Below are 18,629 nucleotides of genomic sequence, written 5' to 3'. Positions count from 1 at the left end.
CAAGCCACGGGTTCGGTGAGGACGATGACCGGTGCTTGAGGTACCTAAAAGCACCGTTAATGGATCGGGGGGATCCGTAATGACGTGCTTAGGGCCAGAAACCATGATAATGATGTACAGTACATAAAAAAATTATTAACCTTTTACGTTTCTTAGCACACAGAAAAAACTAACAATATCTTAAAGTCTGGCGGTTTGTTTGATTTAGGTTTTTATCTTCTCTGGTACTTCCAAGAAGTCCACTGAACTCTTAGCAAATACCCACTATTTTACCTTTGAATCCTTTTTATTTTATCCCAATTAATTAGTCTCAAACCAATAAATAACTTCATCTCCTTTCGTTTCATATCATTGTTCGTATTGTTCTAAAATTTTCATAATTTTTTTTTTCTTTTTAAATCTATAAAATTTCTGTTAAACTCTGTTGAATATGTATTTATTAACTGAAGACTCATTTAAACTAGTCACTGTAAACTGGAAAAAGACGAGGTCGCAGAAGCCAATTACTATATTTAAAAAAGAAGAGAAGGAACTCAGTCAAGCGAAAAACGTCAGTTATCTTTTAGGTGATTAAACCGTAAAAGTAGATTTAAATATGTCTAGGGTTCGCGAAAACCCGATAAAAATATTTTAAAAGCCATTATTTTGTGATCCTGTTAAGAGACAAATTGATGAACTTTAGCTATAAGTGTTATTTTTGGAATAGTGAAACCAACCGTGTCATTTTCGCTAATTAAGTAGTAAAAACATCGACTTTTTAAAACTAGCGCGTCACCTATCGCAATTTGCCGCTACTACGACAGAAATTTGCCAACAGGAACTTTACTACTTATGCTTTATCAAAATGATGAATGATGATAGTTTTCATTTCCAACATTCATTTTTATTTGGATAGTACAAAACTCTGATACAGACGTTTGAACTGAGTTTTTGTATGCACTATATTTGACTGTCTGTCCGATGTGTTGTAGTTAACTAGTTATGTGCATAGGTAATACAAATAAATTAGTTATACATAGGCAACTCAAGCACTCAACAAAAACGTTTACGGGCGTCGGCCACTAGATGGCTTCGCTTCAATTAGATTCTCAGTGCTCCTGTAGATGGCAGCAAAATATTACCTATCCTATGTTTTATTTTTAATAAAGGATTTTGTAAGTTCTTGGATACCATAATTGATAATATTTAATCAATTTGTCTATAACAAATAAAGACTTGCATGGTTTTCTATTTTCTCTGTTTAGTTAAACAATAATAAAATGCCTTAAGTTTAACAACATATAAGTTTAGGGGCATCCGCTACAAGATGTCGCTGGTTCCCGTACACAAAAAATATTTGTCATAATGTGTCGCAGTTTCAAGGCCCTGATTATGTGTACAATCTATGCTTTGTGGCTGAAAGGCAATAAAAGTAACAAAATGAAATGTTTGGCTTTCACTCCACCTAGCGTACTCTTTGTAAACTATATCGAAACTAGACTTTTGCGTCTCGCTTATTTCTTTGTAACACTAGGTGGCCACACACGACTATTCAGTTCAAACAAATTAAAAACAAATTAAAAACTGAAAATTGTAGTTGACATCAAAATAAGGAACTGAAATCGAGAAAAAGTTATCGCATTAGTATTCCTAATTAAATTACCTACTGGTCAAGTCTCTGAGTCAATCTCAATTGTCAATGTCAGCAGTCAATTGTCAACTGTCAAGCTGAAGGCAGCTGAGCGGTTAGGTTAGGTTTTAGTTGTTCTGGCCATAATAAATGGGATTTGCATTAAAAAATCATAATATTTGGCTGTAAAATAACTTTCAATACAGTATAAAACACAATAATCAAGTAAAGGTAAATTTATTGTTTAATATCCTGAAATTCTATCAGTACATTCAGTCAAGAAAAACTTAAGTTTACTAATAAGAAATTTAACAATTCTAGATGAATCTTATAAGAAGAGGAATGTCGCTCCTATCTCTCGGCTTCAAGACACAGTGCACAACTCTCAGAGGTAACTGAAAATAACGATTCAGAAATTAATTATCACATTTTCTAAAATAAATTTTAAAAACTATATATTTTAATACCTAGGTATTTCAGTTCTATGTTGTTAAAAATATATAATAGTATTCTCAGTCACTCTAATCTCTATTTCAGTTTTAATTTATAAACTTATAATTATAATTTTAATATTTAGTTTTGTGTTGCAAATCTTACTCAATAAGTTATCAATTTTTAAAACTTAATTTGTAATTTGTTTCAAATAATCCTGACAAAAAAATTAATCAAAAAAGGTAAAAAATTTGTAAACCGAATTTAAAATATTTGAACATTTATGAATTTACTTACAACGCGGTTACATTATCTCTGGACCTGGCGAAAGGGAAACAGCGGGGGCTTCACTTTCCAGCGAGGTCCAGAGATGCTTTAATACAGAATGAGTAATTGATGTTGCTAACTTTTTCCATACATGAAACCACAATATTCTTTGGTAGGTTTTTAAGATGCATTACTTTTGTTTTACATAAATAAATGACTGAATTGAGTACATATTAGAAGCTTTTTTTTAACAAGGTTTAAAATTAAGCCTGGATTAGGAATCAAATCACTAAATGATATTTAATAATTCTTCTGTTTTTTCATATGAAGGCAAAACACTAATAGCAACAAATGATTTCAGAAGGATTTCATATTTCTGTATTAGGTGTTTGTATGGAAAGCTGCAATGCTTTGTCCACAAATGTTATATATAAGGAAGTTCTATTTCACTGCTTTTTTAAATTTAAAATTGCATTTTTCAAACATACTTGTGATCTTGGATCATTTAGGTGTTATTAATCTTATACGTCAACGTAAGAAACATCACCATTACTAACCATTTTTTAAAATTATGAGATGGCTGTCAGCAGCATTTGAAATTAGAAATAATAAATACGAGTTTTCCCCTCAAATGTATTTTTTAAAGCCAAAAAGAATACTAAATCACAAGTACCCTAACAATGCATTTAAAATAATGACTATTTGTTGTGGTAGATAAATAACTAAGCTGAAAGTGTTTCCGCAATTCAGTCATAATATTTATTTTTTTGGCAAATTTCTAAACAGTGTAGGTACCCAATGACAATTTGTGGTATGATTTTGTGTTTGTTTGTTCTTTAAAATAAAAATCAGACTGTCTACAGACTTGAGCGACAATGATAGTCCTTGGCACTCACTAGTGAATGGCTTGACATTAGTGATAACCATGAACGACAGTAGCTACTTACCATCAGGTATCAAACACTCATCTGCCTACAACGACAATAAAACAAACAAAGAAGTTTGATTGTGAAAGGTGTAGTATTTTTAGGAGCATCGGTAAGTTGGGCAAATATAGAGAGAACGCTTAGCTGTATCCTCTGATGATTTTTTTTTCTACCAAAGCTGATAGCCTTGAGAGGCTATGTCAGCGTAACCGGGCAAGTAGGTGAGCTCACGGGACTTAAAACGGGAGTGTTGGCAACACTGGCCCTAGCAAGAGCGGTGTTTCGCAGAATCTACCACCGGATGGGAAACGCGACCCACTGAGAAGATCAGGCGGGAAACTCACTGGGCTGTGTCTATGGGTTAATTTACTCGCCGAGCCCTTCGTCGCAACCGACAGATTCGGCAAAGGCGGTGACCGGGGCTGATCTTAAAGAACTTTCGCAGTCAGGAACCGCTTAATGTTATAGAATGATACTAAATGAACACACGCGTACACAGAGCCACCTTGTATGCTCTGATGACCCAGGGATCGCTGGCCTTAGCCATCGATACATACGAAATACCCAAAGCTAAATTCGAAAATCAAATCGATAAATAAATAGGAAATGCAATAACTGTCAATGTACAGTGGGATTTACCGCAAAAATCAACATCTGCAAACCAACGCCAGCTGCCTTCGCAGTTCACGGGAATATCACCTCTAATGCATACAGTTTCTCGTGTTAAATTGTTTTTTTCCCTTATTAAGTTTTACTAACAATAATATTGTGTTTAGGATTGAGACGCGCGCCTGTCATTTGAAACCCTTCCGTGTGGACATTCGAATTGATCATGTACGGATAGCAAAAATGGATGAGATAGAATGACAATTTATTTGATTTGCCAAATAATTTTAAAAATTATCTAGATTACAACGGTCCATATTTGGAATATTCTATTCCATATACCTACGTAGAAATTTCTCTTTATATTGATAAATATTTAATAACCACATATAGTCGACATCTTCAGTTTTGGTCCAACCACCGAAGTCTTTTTTTTTTCAGAAGAAATCATCGAAATATAGAGCCTGAGTTTTATACGGCAAATAATTGAGTAACATACGAGTCGATAACATATCTCGCCTACATGCGATGCTGACACGTTCTCGAACGACCTCCATGGCAAAGGAAATATGTTATTGTTGAATAAAATCTAACTTGAAACTTTATAGTTTATGTAATTAGAGCACTTTAAAACCACGGTGTATGCTATCTTGTCTATTTCCGCCGCGGAGAACTCATACGTTCCGCATTGAAGGATATAAAGGCTATTTAACATGATTGTGTGGTCTATAGACTTCGGTGACCATTAAAAACCATTAGTCATCTACCGCAAAAGATAATCGCCAAATTGAAAATTACTTCTTAAAATTGAACCCCGAATCAACTTTACAGTATCTGAAACGAAAAAATAAGTCACTCGATTTATTTATTTGCAAAAATCAACGTTACAATATTAGAGACAAAAGAAATAATAAACATAATTTTATTTATCTGCAAACGGTACTGAAACCAACTAAACAGTAAAGGGTGAGTGACGTTGCACTTTTCGCAACTGACCGACGGCCAATCCCGGACAGTGTAATCTCTGGCCGATCTGTACACCACCGCCATTCATTCACACTTCGCAACAATTGTGCCATTATGCTTGCGTGACTAGTTGGATTCGCTAAAGCATTAGATTTTGCAGTTCTGTACGCCTTTTGTCTAATATACGTGTTTATTGGGTAGATTTTTTGTAGATATATTTAAATTTTGGCTTTGCGATCCAGGTGAGAATGGTATGCCACAGCTATATTGAAATATCGAAGTCACTGACAGCTCAAACATGTAAACTATCAAGACAGTGTTAGTAAATAATAGTCATTTCACACAATGTCCTTTCGTTACTTCGAACAATGCTCCTTAACTTGCCTCCGCCGTGGGATCGAAACGCCCAATAAATTCACACATGGGTCCATGGTTTGCCATATAGTGTGTGTCTTGGCATTCTGGTCTCCACCATTCGAACTACATGTCCTGCCCATCGTAGGCGTCCATTTTTTTTCCAAATTTTATAGTTTTTATGATAAGTTAAATTGATATTGGGTTTGCACCCATAGACACAGCCCACTGAGTTTCTCGCCGGACCTTCTCAGTGGGTCGCGTTTCCAATCCGATGGTAGATTCTGCGAAGCATTACTCTTGCTAGTGTCAGTGTTAGCATCACTCCGATTTGAGCCCCGTGAGCTCACCTACTAGTTAAGGTTACGTTGAAATGGCCTCTCAAGGCTATCAGCTTAGGTAGGAAAAAAACATTGGGTTTGCTATAACCTGCGTGTAGAAAGTTTTAACCATATTCTTAATAAATTCAGGGAGTGACACGTACTTTCTGCCTATGTAAACCTACAGTAGTTAAGAATACTATTTTTGAGCAACGAATAAAATAACAAACGCAACTGACCGCTGAATATGTTCCGCGTTCCCGAAACGGTCACGTAGTGTCCACTTCTTGTTATTGTTTGGGATAATCTGCGAGAGTTTGTGCCGTCGTATGACGGGTATGACAGGTTTGCATCTGCCAATGCAAAAACTAAACGCGGCCCAAGTGATGAGATACAGCGGTCTGAAATGTTTGCATTGCACAATAACCTTTGATAATAAAGCGATTCTACCATTTTCGATTTCTTAAAAATTTTTATTAGATTTTTATATAACGTTTTAGTGATTGTTTCTATCTACAAAGCTATTTTACTTTTTTTTTAATTTCTAAAATTACTTGGTTACTAGCGATTCGGTAATTTTTACTACTACCACCCTGTCATGCGTATAAGTAGTACCTTACTACACTCGTTACCCGTTTGTACTCCTTACAGTATTATCTAACTGCGAAGCACGGCTCTTGCTAGGGTTCGTGTTGGCAACAACGTCAGGTTTGAGCTCACCTACTCGTTCGGTAAATCTAGAATAATCCCTCGAAGCTACTGGAATAGGTAGGCAAAAAAAAAGATGTGTGGTGTCGTGGGACACCGCATAGGAACGAAGTTACTTATAATAAAAATATTAATTTAAAGTTCTATTAGAGTTATAAAGAACATAAAACTGGAGGTTTCGCAACAGCCCACGGTCATTCGGTAACGTACGAACTTATTATAGTACACTTCATACACGGTTGTTTGCATAAGAGTTTAGTGTATTGCGCAAACGAACGCTCTGAGATCGTGGTCAATGAATGATAAAAAAATATGTTATTTTTTGTACGTTATTACAAAGTTAAGTCGAACGCTGTGTGCATTACTAATAAAAATCTTACGTTACGGACGTTTTTTCCCGGTTAAGGGTACCACTCCGCATCATCCCATAAGGAACTTCGTTCCAAAAAAAAAAGACAAAAAAGATTATCTAAACTTTCCCCGTATCAGTACTTTATATTCTTATTTACGTATGCAAGACCTATCATTACCAAAGAGGGTTAAGGACCTGGAGGACAGGTCGTATTCCAAACCAGACCGGAGTACGAATTTTTATGTACCAGTCCCCACCTAGTTGAAAAAATGGCGAAATTAATAATTTGTGTAAATAAATAATTGCCTATACCATTTCGTTCTACTCTTTAAACTTGCACCAAACCCGTGCAGAGTAGGTACCTGCTCTTTTTGCGGATAATAATCCGCTAATAGTGGGCATTGTCCGCAGATGACGGCCACAGATTAAAAATGTATTCCTTTCTCGCGCTGTGACTCTTTGCTTGGGAGTACCGAGAAAAAAAAACTTCGCACAATAGGCAAGAGTTGGCGTAGCTGTATTGTCGCTACCAGCATAAATCATATTTGTGTAAAGATAACATTTCTCGAATGTGGTTTTGTATTTGAGACTTCGATTTTGGTAACAAAAATTTTAATTTGTTTCTTTTGAATATTATGTCAGTTTCAAAATTAGTTATTTATTTAGTTAATAAATAATTCAGTCGAGGCAATGGTTCAAAAGACTATATCAAATTAAGATCAATAATTAGCGGTAGCGCGCATTGTAAGGCCTAACGGATAGGTATCGCTATATTGACTATTACCGCTACATAACAATTGTGCACTATAATTTTGTGGGGAGACCCGTTATACAAAATAAACTTTCGATGTACATATATACATTCATAAATATCTCAAGCAGGGTGACGGCACTTAAGTCATTCTGTCTGTGAGCTTCAGAAACCACTTAACGTTGAACCCAGACGTAGTTCAAATACAATAAAATTAATAAACAAAGATTAAATTATATTAGATTAGTAAATATGGCCTCTTGTGTTACCGATATACTATCTCCAATGTAGCCAAGAACTCCTCTTCCTCTAAAAGCCAATAAAAAAGATAAGAAAAATACTTTCTTATTTCTTATACCAAAAAACCACTATGTACTCTTTCTTGCAAATAGACGTGTGTTAATCTGTTGTCTCGACAAATTCGAAACAGATTTGAATTTATCTAGATTCATGTCTAGTTATTTTTTTCAATACACTTACTGGCAACCACCGCAGAAGAGATTCCAGAGCTAATAAATATATATGTCTATAAATAATATGAGGGTAGATGTTGCAGACTCTGAATAGGGATAAACATACTCCAGTCCTAGTCTACTCCAGTCTCAGACATTTGTTGGAACTAAATTCGAAAATGTATCCATCAGATTAGCGCTTCGTCCTAGGAAAATTGAAAATTAGCCAACAATTCCTGCGCAGTATTCAATAATAATATTGACAATTGTTGGTAGTTGGGTAAAAAAAAGCTTTGCCGAATAATTGGAAGTCCCGTGAATGACTAATCCCGTACAAACTATTGCACATAACGTTTTCAATTCATAAATAGATTATAACGTTTCTAAGAAGCATTCTGTTTGTTCGTGGATGTATATTTTGGAATCTGGTGTTCAATGGATTATATTTCAAAAGAAAATTGCATCTCTTTATTAGTTTTGATGTGGCCTTAGATTAGTCTACGTTCCAACTAATCTAAATCCTTACAGCAACGTAAACGTCATCACATTGTTGTGGTCAATATATCATGATAAAAGTATGCATATTTACATTCCTCGAGGCCATATAGCGAGCGAACTAACCTATAGCCCCAGCCCACTGATTTTCTCACCGGATCTTCTCAGTGGGTCGCGTTTCGGCGGTAGATTCTGCGAAGCACTGCTCTTGCTAGGGTTAGTGTTAGCAAATTCTCTCAGGTTGAGACCGTGAGCTCATCTACCGGTCCGCGCGTAACTGGAATAGCCTCTTAGCCTACCAGGGAATAAGTAGGGAAAAAAATTGTGTTACATTCACTTAACTCATCCACGGTATTTATTTATTTATTTATTTATTTAAAAAAGTACTTCCACATCACAAACATTTAACATTGAAAATAACTTAAGCTATTTAATTTATGGCCTGATGCATGTGACAATAATGGCGTAGGTACCTACATAACATTGGCAATTCATCGGCTCGAAGATGGAATACAATAATAATAATAATAATAAAAGAGAATATCTAATGAAAACATACTTTGATATTCAAATTTAACAAGTAAAACAGTAATAATTGTTGAAATATTAATATGAATGTCTAATTAATGTCATGTCATATAAAAAAAAAGAAGAAATGTCAATTTAATATAAAGAAACAACAAGTCAGTTATAAAACAACAAATGATTAACGATTAAAGATAAGCTGCGTTTAATCTTTCTTTTCTTATTTTGTCCTTAAATACATAATCAATAAAACATCATAAACAATCAATCAATAAACATTGCTGTACTATTATTTTCTCTCACTTAAACTGCAACGCAATTCGGTGTAAGGACTAAAATACCACAAATTTTGTATAAAAATAAAGACGGGTATAAACAAAACAGTACCACCAAACCGGGACCTCTTCAAGGAGTGACAAGGGTACAATGCAGAATATTAAATAACTGTACTGAAGTGTTCGTAAGTCGTCATGCGCCAACAAAAACCCTTTTTTTCGACGTCACTTTGTGTCGCAGTTTTGAAATTCTGCAATTTTCGTTTCGCAAATATGTAATCCGTCCGTCGTATACGCTTATATCACCTGCTGCTCATATTGTGATGTTTTAATAGCGGTTCGGTCACCTGGAAGTATTGTAATGATACCTAATCCTCCAATTGACGTTCAAGTCTATTAGTAATATATATAGCCAAAGCGAGCTGTAATAACTGCCCCATTAACGGTGCTCTTGGGGACCACGAGCACCGGTCACCGTCCTCGTCGAACCCGTCGCTTGCGGCGAAGGGCTCGACGAGCGAATTAACCCTCAGACACAGCCCACTGAGTTTCTCGCCGGATCTTCTCAGTGGGTTGCGTTTCCGATCCGTGGGTAGATTCAGCAAAGCACTGCTCTTGCTAGGGCTAGTGTTAGCAAATTTTCTCAGGTTGAGCCCGTGAGCTCGCCTACCGGTCCGGGCGTAGCTGGTATAGCCTGTTAGCCTACCACCGAATAGATAGGGAATAAATACTTTTACATTCGCTTCAGTTTTACATTCGAGCCGTGGAGTTCTTTTTTTTTTCTTCTTTTTTTATTGCTTAGATGGATGGACGAGCTCACAGCCCACCTGATGTTAAGTGGTTACTGGAGCCCATAGACATATACAACGTAAAATGCGCCACCCACCTCGAGATATAAGTTCTAAGGTGTCAGTATAGTTACAACGGCTACCCCACCCTTCGAACCGAAACGCATTACTGCTTCACGGCGGAAATAGGCGGGGTGGTGGTACCTACCCGTGCGGACTCCCAAGAGGTGACATCCAGGACCAGAGTGACCAGTGACATCAGGTTCAAACCGTATAAGTAATTTTACTTCTGTCTAGGACTTTTATAAATGACTTTTTTCATTTTGTTCACAGCAATTCAACCGGCGGCTTCAACAAAACCAATCGTGCCATCGTCCAGTTTTCTAACAGCCCAAACTGGCCTCATCTCGAGGGCAATGGCGTCTTTGGCCCAGATGCACAGAACTGGACCTCACATTAAGAAGAGGAAATCTAGGAATCCGCTTAACGGGAATCCCTTCGCTAAGGTAAACGTTAGGCCTTCTGCATATTTCTATGCACGTACCCAATACATGCGTTCAAATTTGATTAACCATCATAGCATAGTAACTACGCCAATTCAATACAGACCATTTCTTATCAAAGAAGATAGAGTAATAAAAAACGTGTCATCTTGTTTTTGACCACCTGTTAGCAGATCACATGTGAAACAAGAGGCTAGATAGCCCGTCCTTCTACATCAGCAATAATATTATCTACTTTTTTTATTACGAAATGGGTAGTCTGCATTTCTTAAGCCATTACAAAATGCACCTACCCAATTAACCGAAACCTGCGACTTTTTGCGCCAAAAATATAGTAGTTAATACTCACATACTCATATATAAAATCACAAGCCGCACTCGCCTGCTTCGCTGGGCATTTAAAATTAACATTATTATTTATTGTAATTATTATTAGGGAGTCCAACACTCATATAAATATTAGCCTATCCATTAAGTACGTGTATTTTCTACATGGATACCGAGTTTCAAGTCAATCGGATGCATGCTTCAGTAGTTATAACGCAACATCCGTAAAAACCACTGTAGATTTATATATTAGTATAGATAAGCACTTATCGAAAATATGTTTCAGGGTGTCGTTCTAAAGACCGTAATAAAAAAACCTAAGAAACCGAACTCCGCGAACCGTAAATGCGTTCTGGTAAGATTGTCAAACGGCAAGGAAATGGTGGCGTATATACCCGGCATCGGACATAACTTACAGGAACACAACGTGGTCCTGGTCAGAGTGGGAAGGTAAATTCATTACGTAAATTTTTTTATTACTTAGATGGGTAGACGAGCTCACAGCCCACCTAGTGCTAAGTGGTTACTAGAGCCCATTGTCTTGATCAAGCCTTCTTGTTGAACACCGACCACTAACACACCAAACAATAGTTGTCTGTCCGATTTTCAAAATGGACTCTTTGTTTGATGTTGCTGAACACAATTAGCTGTTCTAATCAAATAGAACGGGCGACTCCCACCGACAGCGGGAGGAACATTTTTTTTTATTGCTTAGATGAGTGAACGAGTTCACAGCCCACCTGGTGTTAAGTGGTTACTGGAGCCCATAGACATCTACGGCGTAAATGCGCCACCCACCTTGAGATATAGGTTCTAAGGTTCCAAGTATAGTTACAACAGCTGCCTCACCCTTCAAATCGAAACGCATTACTGCTTCACGACAGAAATACGCAGGTGGTGGTACCTACCCGTGCGGACTCACAAGTGGTCCTACCACCAGTAATTACGCAAATTATAATTTTGCGGGTTTGATTTTTATTACACGATGTTATACCTTCACCGTGGAAGTCACATAACATGAATTCTGCATATCTTCTCAATCATGGACCGTAGCCACAATTGGCCAACTTTGCAATAGAACATGGCATAGCATAGCATAAAATGGACATTCAAATTGTTTGTTTGTTGTCGACTAAATACTAATGACACTTTCATGCAACAGTGAGTCAGGCGAATAGATTGGGCAATACGTGACCTAACTTATTTTACAGGTTAAAAGATTGTCCCGGCGTGAAACTAAAGTGTGTGCGAGGCAAGCACGACTTGTCGCACGTCATCAAACAGAAGGCGTAGGTTAGGAAGGTCACGCTCGCAACGATCACAATAATGCTACTGATTCTTCTATTCAAATTCAGAATCATTTATTTCAACTTAGATGTCAGCATAACACACTTGTTGAATGTCAAAATATAAATAAAAATGTTAACTCTACCACCGGTTCCAAAAAGAGCCACAGTCCTGAGAAGAACCGGCGAAACAAACTCAGCGGGTATACAATACAAGCACGATTTCGGACTTGAAGCTAACACTTCCGAAACCTACTTGTATGGTCTATTGAATATCCCGAAATAACCCAAAATAACCTGACTGAATACAATTAGTTCTAAAATGACGTATTGATATCTCTCTATCTCTTTCGCACGCTCGCGTAACTGATTATGACGTCATAAAACAAATGCATCTTTTTTGCTGTTTGACAACTCGCATCGCCCAATTTGATAGGTTTTCTAATTTTGCATCACGAATTGAGAGTTTACTTTGTGTTTTAAATATTGGTATTAAAAATTGTTAACATTTAAATGGTTATATTTTGTAAAAATTACTTTTTTCACGATTAAAATTTCACAAAGGGTTTCATATTTTGTACACATCTCTTTATCCTGCGCTCTTATTGAATTAAAACAACCGCGCTAACCCGACTTTATCCGTGGTTTGAAATGTAACATTAATATTATCAATGGCATATTATTTTGATTGAAGATTATTAGTTTTTTAGTGTTTTAGGTGAATTAAAAGATTGCTAGTTAAGAATAAAGTTTGTTTTATTTCAAAGAATTTTTCTTACGTGTAAATGGAGACATTTAACTCCGAGCAGATTGAGTTGGGTGTAGATTTTTGCAAACGAAAGGAAGGATTGCCATTTTTACTATATTAAATAATCAGGCAAGTCCCAGTTCATATAACGTTAAGTTACCGGACGAGGACGTAGACAACACGGGCATCACACCGACCTTGAGGCGTGAGGCTGGAAGTCTCAATTGTATACGACGGACGAATGGAGTGGAACTGTCTCACGCTCCAAACACATTACTACATCGCAGCAGATATACTCAGATCGGTGGTACCTACCCGTGACGGCTTACAATAGGCACCACCAAAACACGTATATTGTCTCAAAGTGGTATGGACTCAACACTAGGACAATGAGCTACTGCCACTAAGCAATTAAATGGAGCGAACGCAATACACAGTTTTCACTACAGATATAAATCTAAATTGCATCATCAATAAATTTCAAAAAATACTGTGTGTTTTACCCGAGTAACTGAGAGAAGTATTCCCCGAAACGAGTTTATCGTTCAGGTGATTGTTAAATAGGTACCCTCTCAAAAATAATACGAGCCTATTTCGTTAACGAACAACTGCTTTTTTCCCTTATTTACGCGCTGGTAGGCTAAGAGGCTATTCCAGATACGCCCAGACCGGTAAGTAAGCTCACGGCCTCGACCTGAGAGAATTCACTGACACTAGCCCAGCAAGAATAGTGCTTCATAGAATCTACCACCGGATCAGAATCGCGACCCACTGAGTAGATCCGGCGAGAAACTCAGTAAGCTGTGTCTATGGGCTAGTTCGCTCGTCGAACCCTTCGTCGCAATCGCCGAGTTCGACGTGGACGGTGGCCGGTGCTTGAGAGGACTAAAAGCACCGAGAGTGAATTCAGGGGACCCAACAGCCCACCTGGTGTTAAATGGCTACTGGAGCCCATAGACATCTTTTTTTTTTATTGCCCCTGTAGGCAGACGAGCATACGGCCCACCTGATGGTGAGTGGTTACCTTCGCCCATGGACTTCAGCAATGCCAAGAGCAGAGCCAAGCCGCTGCCTACCGTTTAATACTCTCCACAAGCCTCGTTTGAAGAAGGACATGTTATACCGCTCGGGAAACACCGTGGAGCTCATTCCATAGCCGGATGGTACGTGGCAAAAAAGACCTCTGGAAACGCACTGTGGATGACCGCAGTGGCTCCAGGTAGTATGGATGAACTCTACTCCGGTGGCGGGCGGTGCGATGGTAAAAACGAGATGCCGGTATCATCTCGAACAATTCCTCAGAGCACTCCCCATGGAACATACGGTACAAATTACAGAGGGGACCGAAGTCCTTCCGCAGACCCAGAGGTTCTAGACATCTACAACATAATGCGCCACCCATCTTGAGATATAAATTCTGAGGTCTCAGTACCTATCGTTACAACGGCTACCCCACCCTTCAAACCGAAACGCATTACTGCTTCACGGCAGAAATAGGCGGGGCGACGGTACCTACCCGTGAGGACTCACAAGAAGTCCTACCACCAGTAAAAAAATTGCGTTGCCCCGTCTCATTATCGCACGTAATGTATACAACGTTGACGCGTGGGGTCGACGGACTCTCCCGAGCGCTGTGTGCCTGTGTCGCTCAGCTGCTGTGTGAGACTGCGTTCAGCTCAGTTACCTACTCAATTTCGTTAAAATATAAAATAACAAGCCGTACTCGCCCGCTTTGGTGGGCATTTAAAATTAGCATTATTATTTATTGTAATTATTATTAAGGAGTCCAACACTCATATAAATATTAGCCTATCCATTAAGTACATGTATTTTCTACATGGATACCAAGTTTCAAGTCAATCGGCTGCGTGGTTCAGTAGTTATAACGGAACATCCCTAAAAACCACTGTAGATTTATATATTAGTATAGATTAAAACAATAGCTATACGTTCATAGACGTTCTAACTTTACATTTATGACGTAATCTAGGGCTCTGTGCAACTTACAATTGTCGGTACTTCAAATATGTACTTTACAGTTTTCATGGACCTACCGACTGACTTGGAGTAATGATAGGCAATCCTCGTAAGCGTAGTTTTAAACGTGTCTCCGAAACACGAGAACTGAACCAGATCCTTGCCACAGTCTTTGAAAAAACTAGGTATACCTATATTGTAATGAAAAACTCGAAATATGAACTCCTCTGCCCATTTACATTTAATCCGGTTAAAGGGCAAAACTATTATTTAAATACCTTCGTCTTACTTCGAACATGATGTTAAAGTCACAGTGAACTCAAAATGCTGGTCCCAACTACCATAATATCTCTTTATGGTACCGGTGGTCAAGCACCGGTCACCGTTTTCGTCGAATCCGTCGAAGGGTTCGGCGAGTAAATTAACCCGCAGACACAGGCCACTGAGTTTCTCGCCGGATCTTCTCAGTGGATCTCGTTTCCGATTCGGTGATAGATTCTGCGAAGCACTGCTCTTGCTAGGGCTAGTGTTAGTAATGTCCTCAGGTTAGAGCCCCGTGTGCTCACCTACTCGTTTCGTAAAGCTGCCATAGGCTAAGGCTACTAGATTAAAAGTAGTAAAAATACACTGTGTGTGCACGCGGACCTTTAGAAAGATACGACTTTTGGAATTGTATCAAAACGAGCCACGCCGCGCCTACTCATCTTATTTTTTGAGCTTCGGTTACCTATCATCAGAAACGCTGACTCGTGAGCTCGCCAGTAAAAAAATATATCACACTCTTCACTACATAACTTCCATTCTTCATTACAGAATAAATGCCTACAATCAATTACGAATGCCGAAAACACGTTGTTTTCAGTTTGTCCAAGCAACGCGAATTATTTTGTAGCGGGTTCACTATAGAAAAACATTGCAATAAATTGAGTGTGTCAGCTGCACAGGTGACGGTAACATTAAAAGGCACGACAACCAGCTTAACATAATAAAGTTTTGAAAGTAAAATTGGAAATTTCCCTAAGATTGTAAACTTTATAGCGATAGTTGCACCCTTTGTTTGAAAAATGAAAGTAACAAAGGCGGTAGCAATAGACACAGATTGTAATACATAAGAACACTATTTATGGCTCAGTATGCAAAGTAAAAGAGCAATTTTTATGATATTTTTTTATTAAAAAAATTGCAAGTCTTAAAACTAGTTGATGTTGCACACAAGAGCTGGTCATAGACAATTAGGGCTTGCTCTGAGGTCGTACGGGTTAGAACACACTACATCTACTGCCATACTATTTTAGCATGACGTCATTGTCAAACCAAAATCTATGTGCACTTTTTGAGATCTTTACTTTTTGACCTTTTCGTATAGCTCACAGCCCTATCTACCGTACAAAAAGAAACTGTTATGTGTCTATAGCTTTAATATTTATCTCTAGCTTTCATTTGATATAGGTATATCTTAAAAGTTTACCTTCATATAAAATTTTATACGAAAATGTTTTTACTCGTTAATTCAAAATAGAGTTTTTGCACATAGCAGATTTTGGTTTGACAGCGACGATAAGCAATACTAAAATACAATTTATAACAATAACCTAACTCTCATTGCATTGTCAGGTTATGTAACGTCAGACCTATAAATTCGCGCCAAAATTTTAACGCCGAACCAATGACATTAAAATTAAATGTCACAATGAATTCGTTTACAATTTCATAAAACACTTACTTATACTACTCGTTTAGATACGTTACTCTATACGCTAAAAAGTACAACATCTAATAAAGTAATAAACATTTTTTTTTGTTTTTTTTTTTTGTATGACTAAATTGCACAATTACTTATTTCAGACATGCAGACTAGTTACATCGAAAATTGCACGTTCACAATAAACCTGGGTAGTTTTTAATTGTTTATACAATAGATCAAATGAATATAGTTTAATTACAATTTTGTTAATCTTTCGAGAATTTTAATCTATACTAATATTATAAAGAGGAAAGATTTGTTTGTTTGTTTGTTTCGAATAGGCTCCGAAACTACTGGACCGATTTGAAAAATTCTTTTTCCATTAGAAGCCGACATTGTCCCTGATGAACATAGGCTACTTTTTAAAAAAAATTTTTTTTTGTTTTTTTTGTTTCATGTGTGTTTTAATGTTTCCGAAGCGAAGCGAGGGCGGGTCGCTAGTACCCAATAAGACTGCACAGGTCAGTTAGAGAAAAATGAATCAGCTTGAACTGTCTACAAATTAATCAAACTATGCAGATTGAATGTACAAACTTATCGTAAATGATATCAATATATTAAATTTTATTTTATGTCGAAATTTATAAACTTTACATAATCCTTTATGTACAAGAAATATTCCAAAGTCTTAACTACTTATAATTCCGTCTTTTATAGCATTGAAATGCTCAATCAAGAAAAAAAGACAAAAGTTATTATCACGACTGAATTTACATAGAACTTTTAGTCTGCAATTTACATAGCATTTACAATTTAGTATTATTATAATTAATTATTATTACTTAACACGAGCACAGTTGTTGACATTTGACACATCTCCTAGATGCCAAAACAGCTTTCAAACTTGATAGCTCTTTTCTTAAGTAATTCACTTTCAACGCCAAATGAATTTCTCTGAGCTTTCTTCTGTCGCGGCTCTGTTTTGCCGCGTAATTGTTTCTCTCTCGCTGTCTGCGGTATGTTTCATCAGCCGTCTCGTTCTTCGACTGTACAGTTCTGCGCATACGAGGATTATTGCCTGGGAACAATGGAAATTACATTTTTGAAATAAATACATTTTTTATTCATTTATTTATTGCTTAGATGAGTGGACGAGCTCACAGCCCACCTGGTGTTAAGTGGTTACTGGAGCCCATAGACATCCACAACGTAAATGCGTCACCCACCTTGAGATATAAGTTCTAAGGTCTCAAGTATAGTTACAACGGCTGCCCCACCCTTCAAACCGAAACGCATTACTGCTTCACGGCAGAAATAAGCAGGGTGGTGGTACCCACCCGCGCGGACTCACAAGAGGTTCTACCACCAGTAATGAATGAATTAAGAAATAATACAAACTGAATCATAGTACCGACATAATTTAGACATGAAGTAGTCACTTTTAACACTTCAACATATTTACTGTCTACTTTTATATTGTAACTCAAAATAAATACGCTAAAATTAAATTAAAATTAAACTAAAACCAGTAATACACATTTTAATAAATTTTCCAGAAGCACTACGTACCCAATAAAGTCCCTCCATTTTTTTCCGCCATCGTTCTCAGGGCGACACGTTCGAACTCTTGAAAGTCAGGGTCATCAGATAAATAATCAGAATCCACCATGCTCAAACTTCTTTTCCTCATATTCTCGTATTGTTCCGGCGATATTGGGGGCGACAAATTTGTGCGCGGATAACTTTGATAAATCATTTGATCGTGTTGTTGGGCTTCGTAAGATATGTAACTGTTTGCCGATATTGGAGAAATATGCGCTGGATTAGCGTAAATCGGCTGAGGATAGACGACGTATGGAACCTCTGGTGTCCGCGGCTCATCTAGCCTTGTGTACTCGGTCTCTTCTTTCAGACGAGTTGTGGTCAAATCCAACGCAGTGTCGTCTGCGTAAGGTGTCCAAAGAGCCATCTCAACACTGCACTTCACTTGATGTTTCACTCCCGGAAGACGGTGGTGTAATGTTTAACGCAAGGGGTTGCTCACGAGTCTTTCGGTACGAGAGGGGGCGGGGCTTAGTTATAGAGTAGGGGATGATTATTAATGCGGTTGGGCGGTCGTCTCCTTACCTGTTAACTAACGGGATCAGAGATTTATAGTTAATGATTTTAATTAAGCTAACAGACGCTTAATTTTTTTTTCTCTAATGTAAATAATTTTTTTGGAACACATTTAAAATATACAGTTTATGAAATGATATTTAATAAGAATTATGAAAAA

General features: G+C 37.4%; 2 protein-coding genes across 2 annotated transcripts; one reads left to right on the top strand and one right to left on the bottom strand.

The window, feature by feature from the left end:
• Window positions 1-1,736: 1,736 nt before the first annotated feature.
• mRpS12 (mitochondrial ribosomal protein S12) lies at window positions 1,737-12,691 on the top strand. Its single transcript, NM_001047027.1, is given in 5 exon segments — window positions 1,737-1,840; window positions 1,931-2,000; window positions 10,160-10,332; window positions 10,943-11,106; window positions 11,868-12,691. Coding segments are annotated over 3 exon segments (336 nt in total). The 5' UTR covers window positions 1,737-1,840; window positions 1,931-2,000; window positions 10,160-10,242; the 3' UTR covers window positions 11,950-12,691.
• Window positions 12,692-17,193: 4,502 nt separating this feature from the next.
• Window positions 17,194-18,320, bottom strand: LOC105841599 (transcription factor VBP). The gene is made up of 2 exons (XM_012690177.4): window positions 17,921-18,320; window positions 17,194-17,429 (listed from the first exon to the last, which is right to left on the bottom strand). The coding sequence occupies exons 1-2, from the start codon at window positions 18,318-18,320 to the stop codon at window positions 17,194-17,196; spliced, it is 636 nt and encodes a 211-aa protein (XP_012545631.1).
• Between the last annotated feature and the right edge of the window lie 309 nt (window positions 18,321-18,629).

Source organism: Bombyx mori, chromosome 18 (genome assembly GCF_030269925.1).
Source record: "Bombyx mori chromosome 18, ASM3026992v2".
In the NCBI taxonomy this organism is placed as follows: domain Eukaryota; kingdom Metazoa; phylum Arthropoda; class Insecta; order Lepidoptera; family Bombycidae; genus Bombyx; species Bombyx mori.
This window is presented reverse-complemented; position numbering and strand designations above follow the sequence as displayed.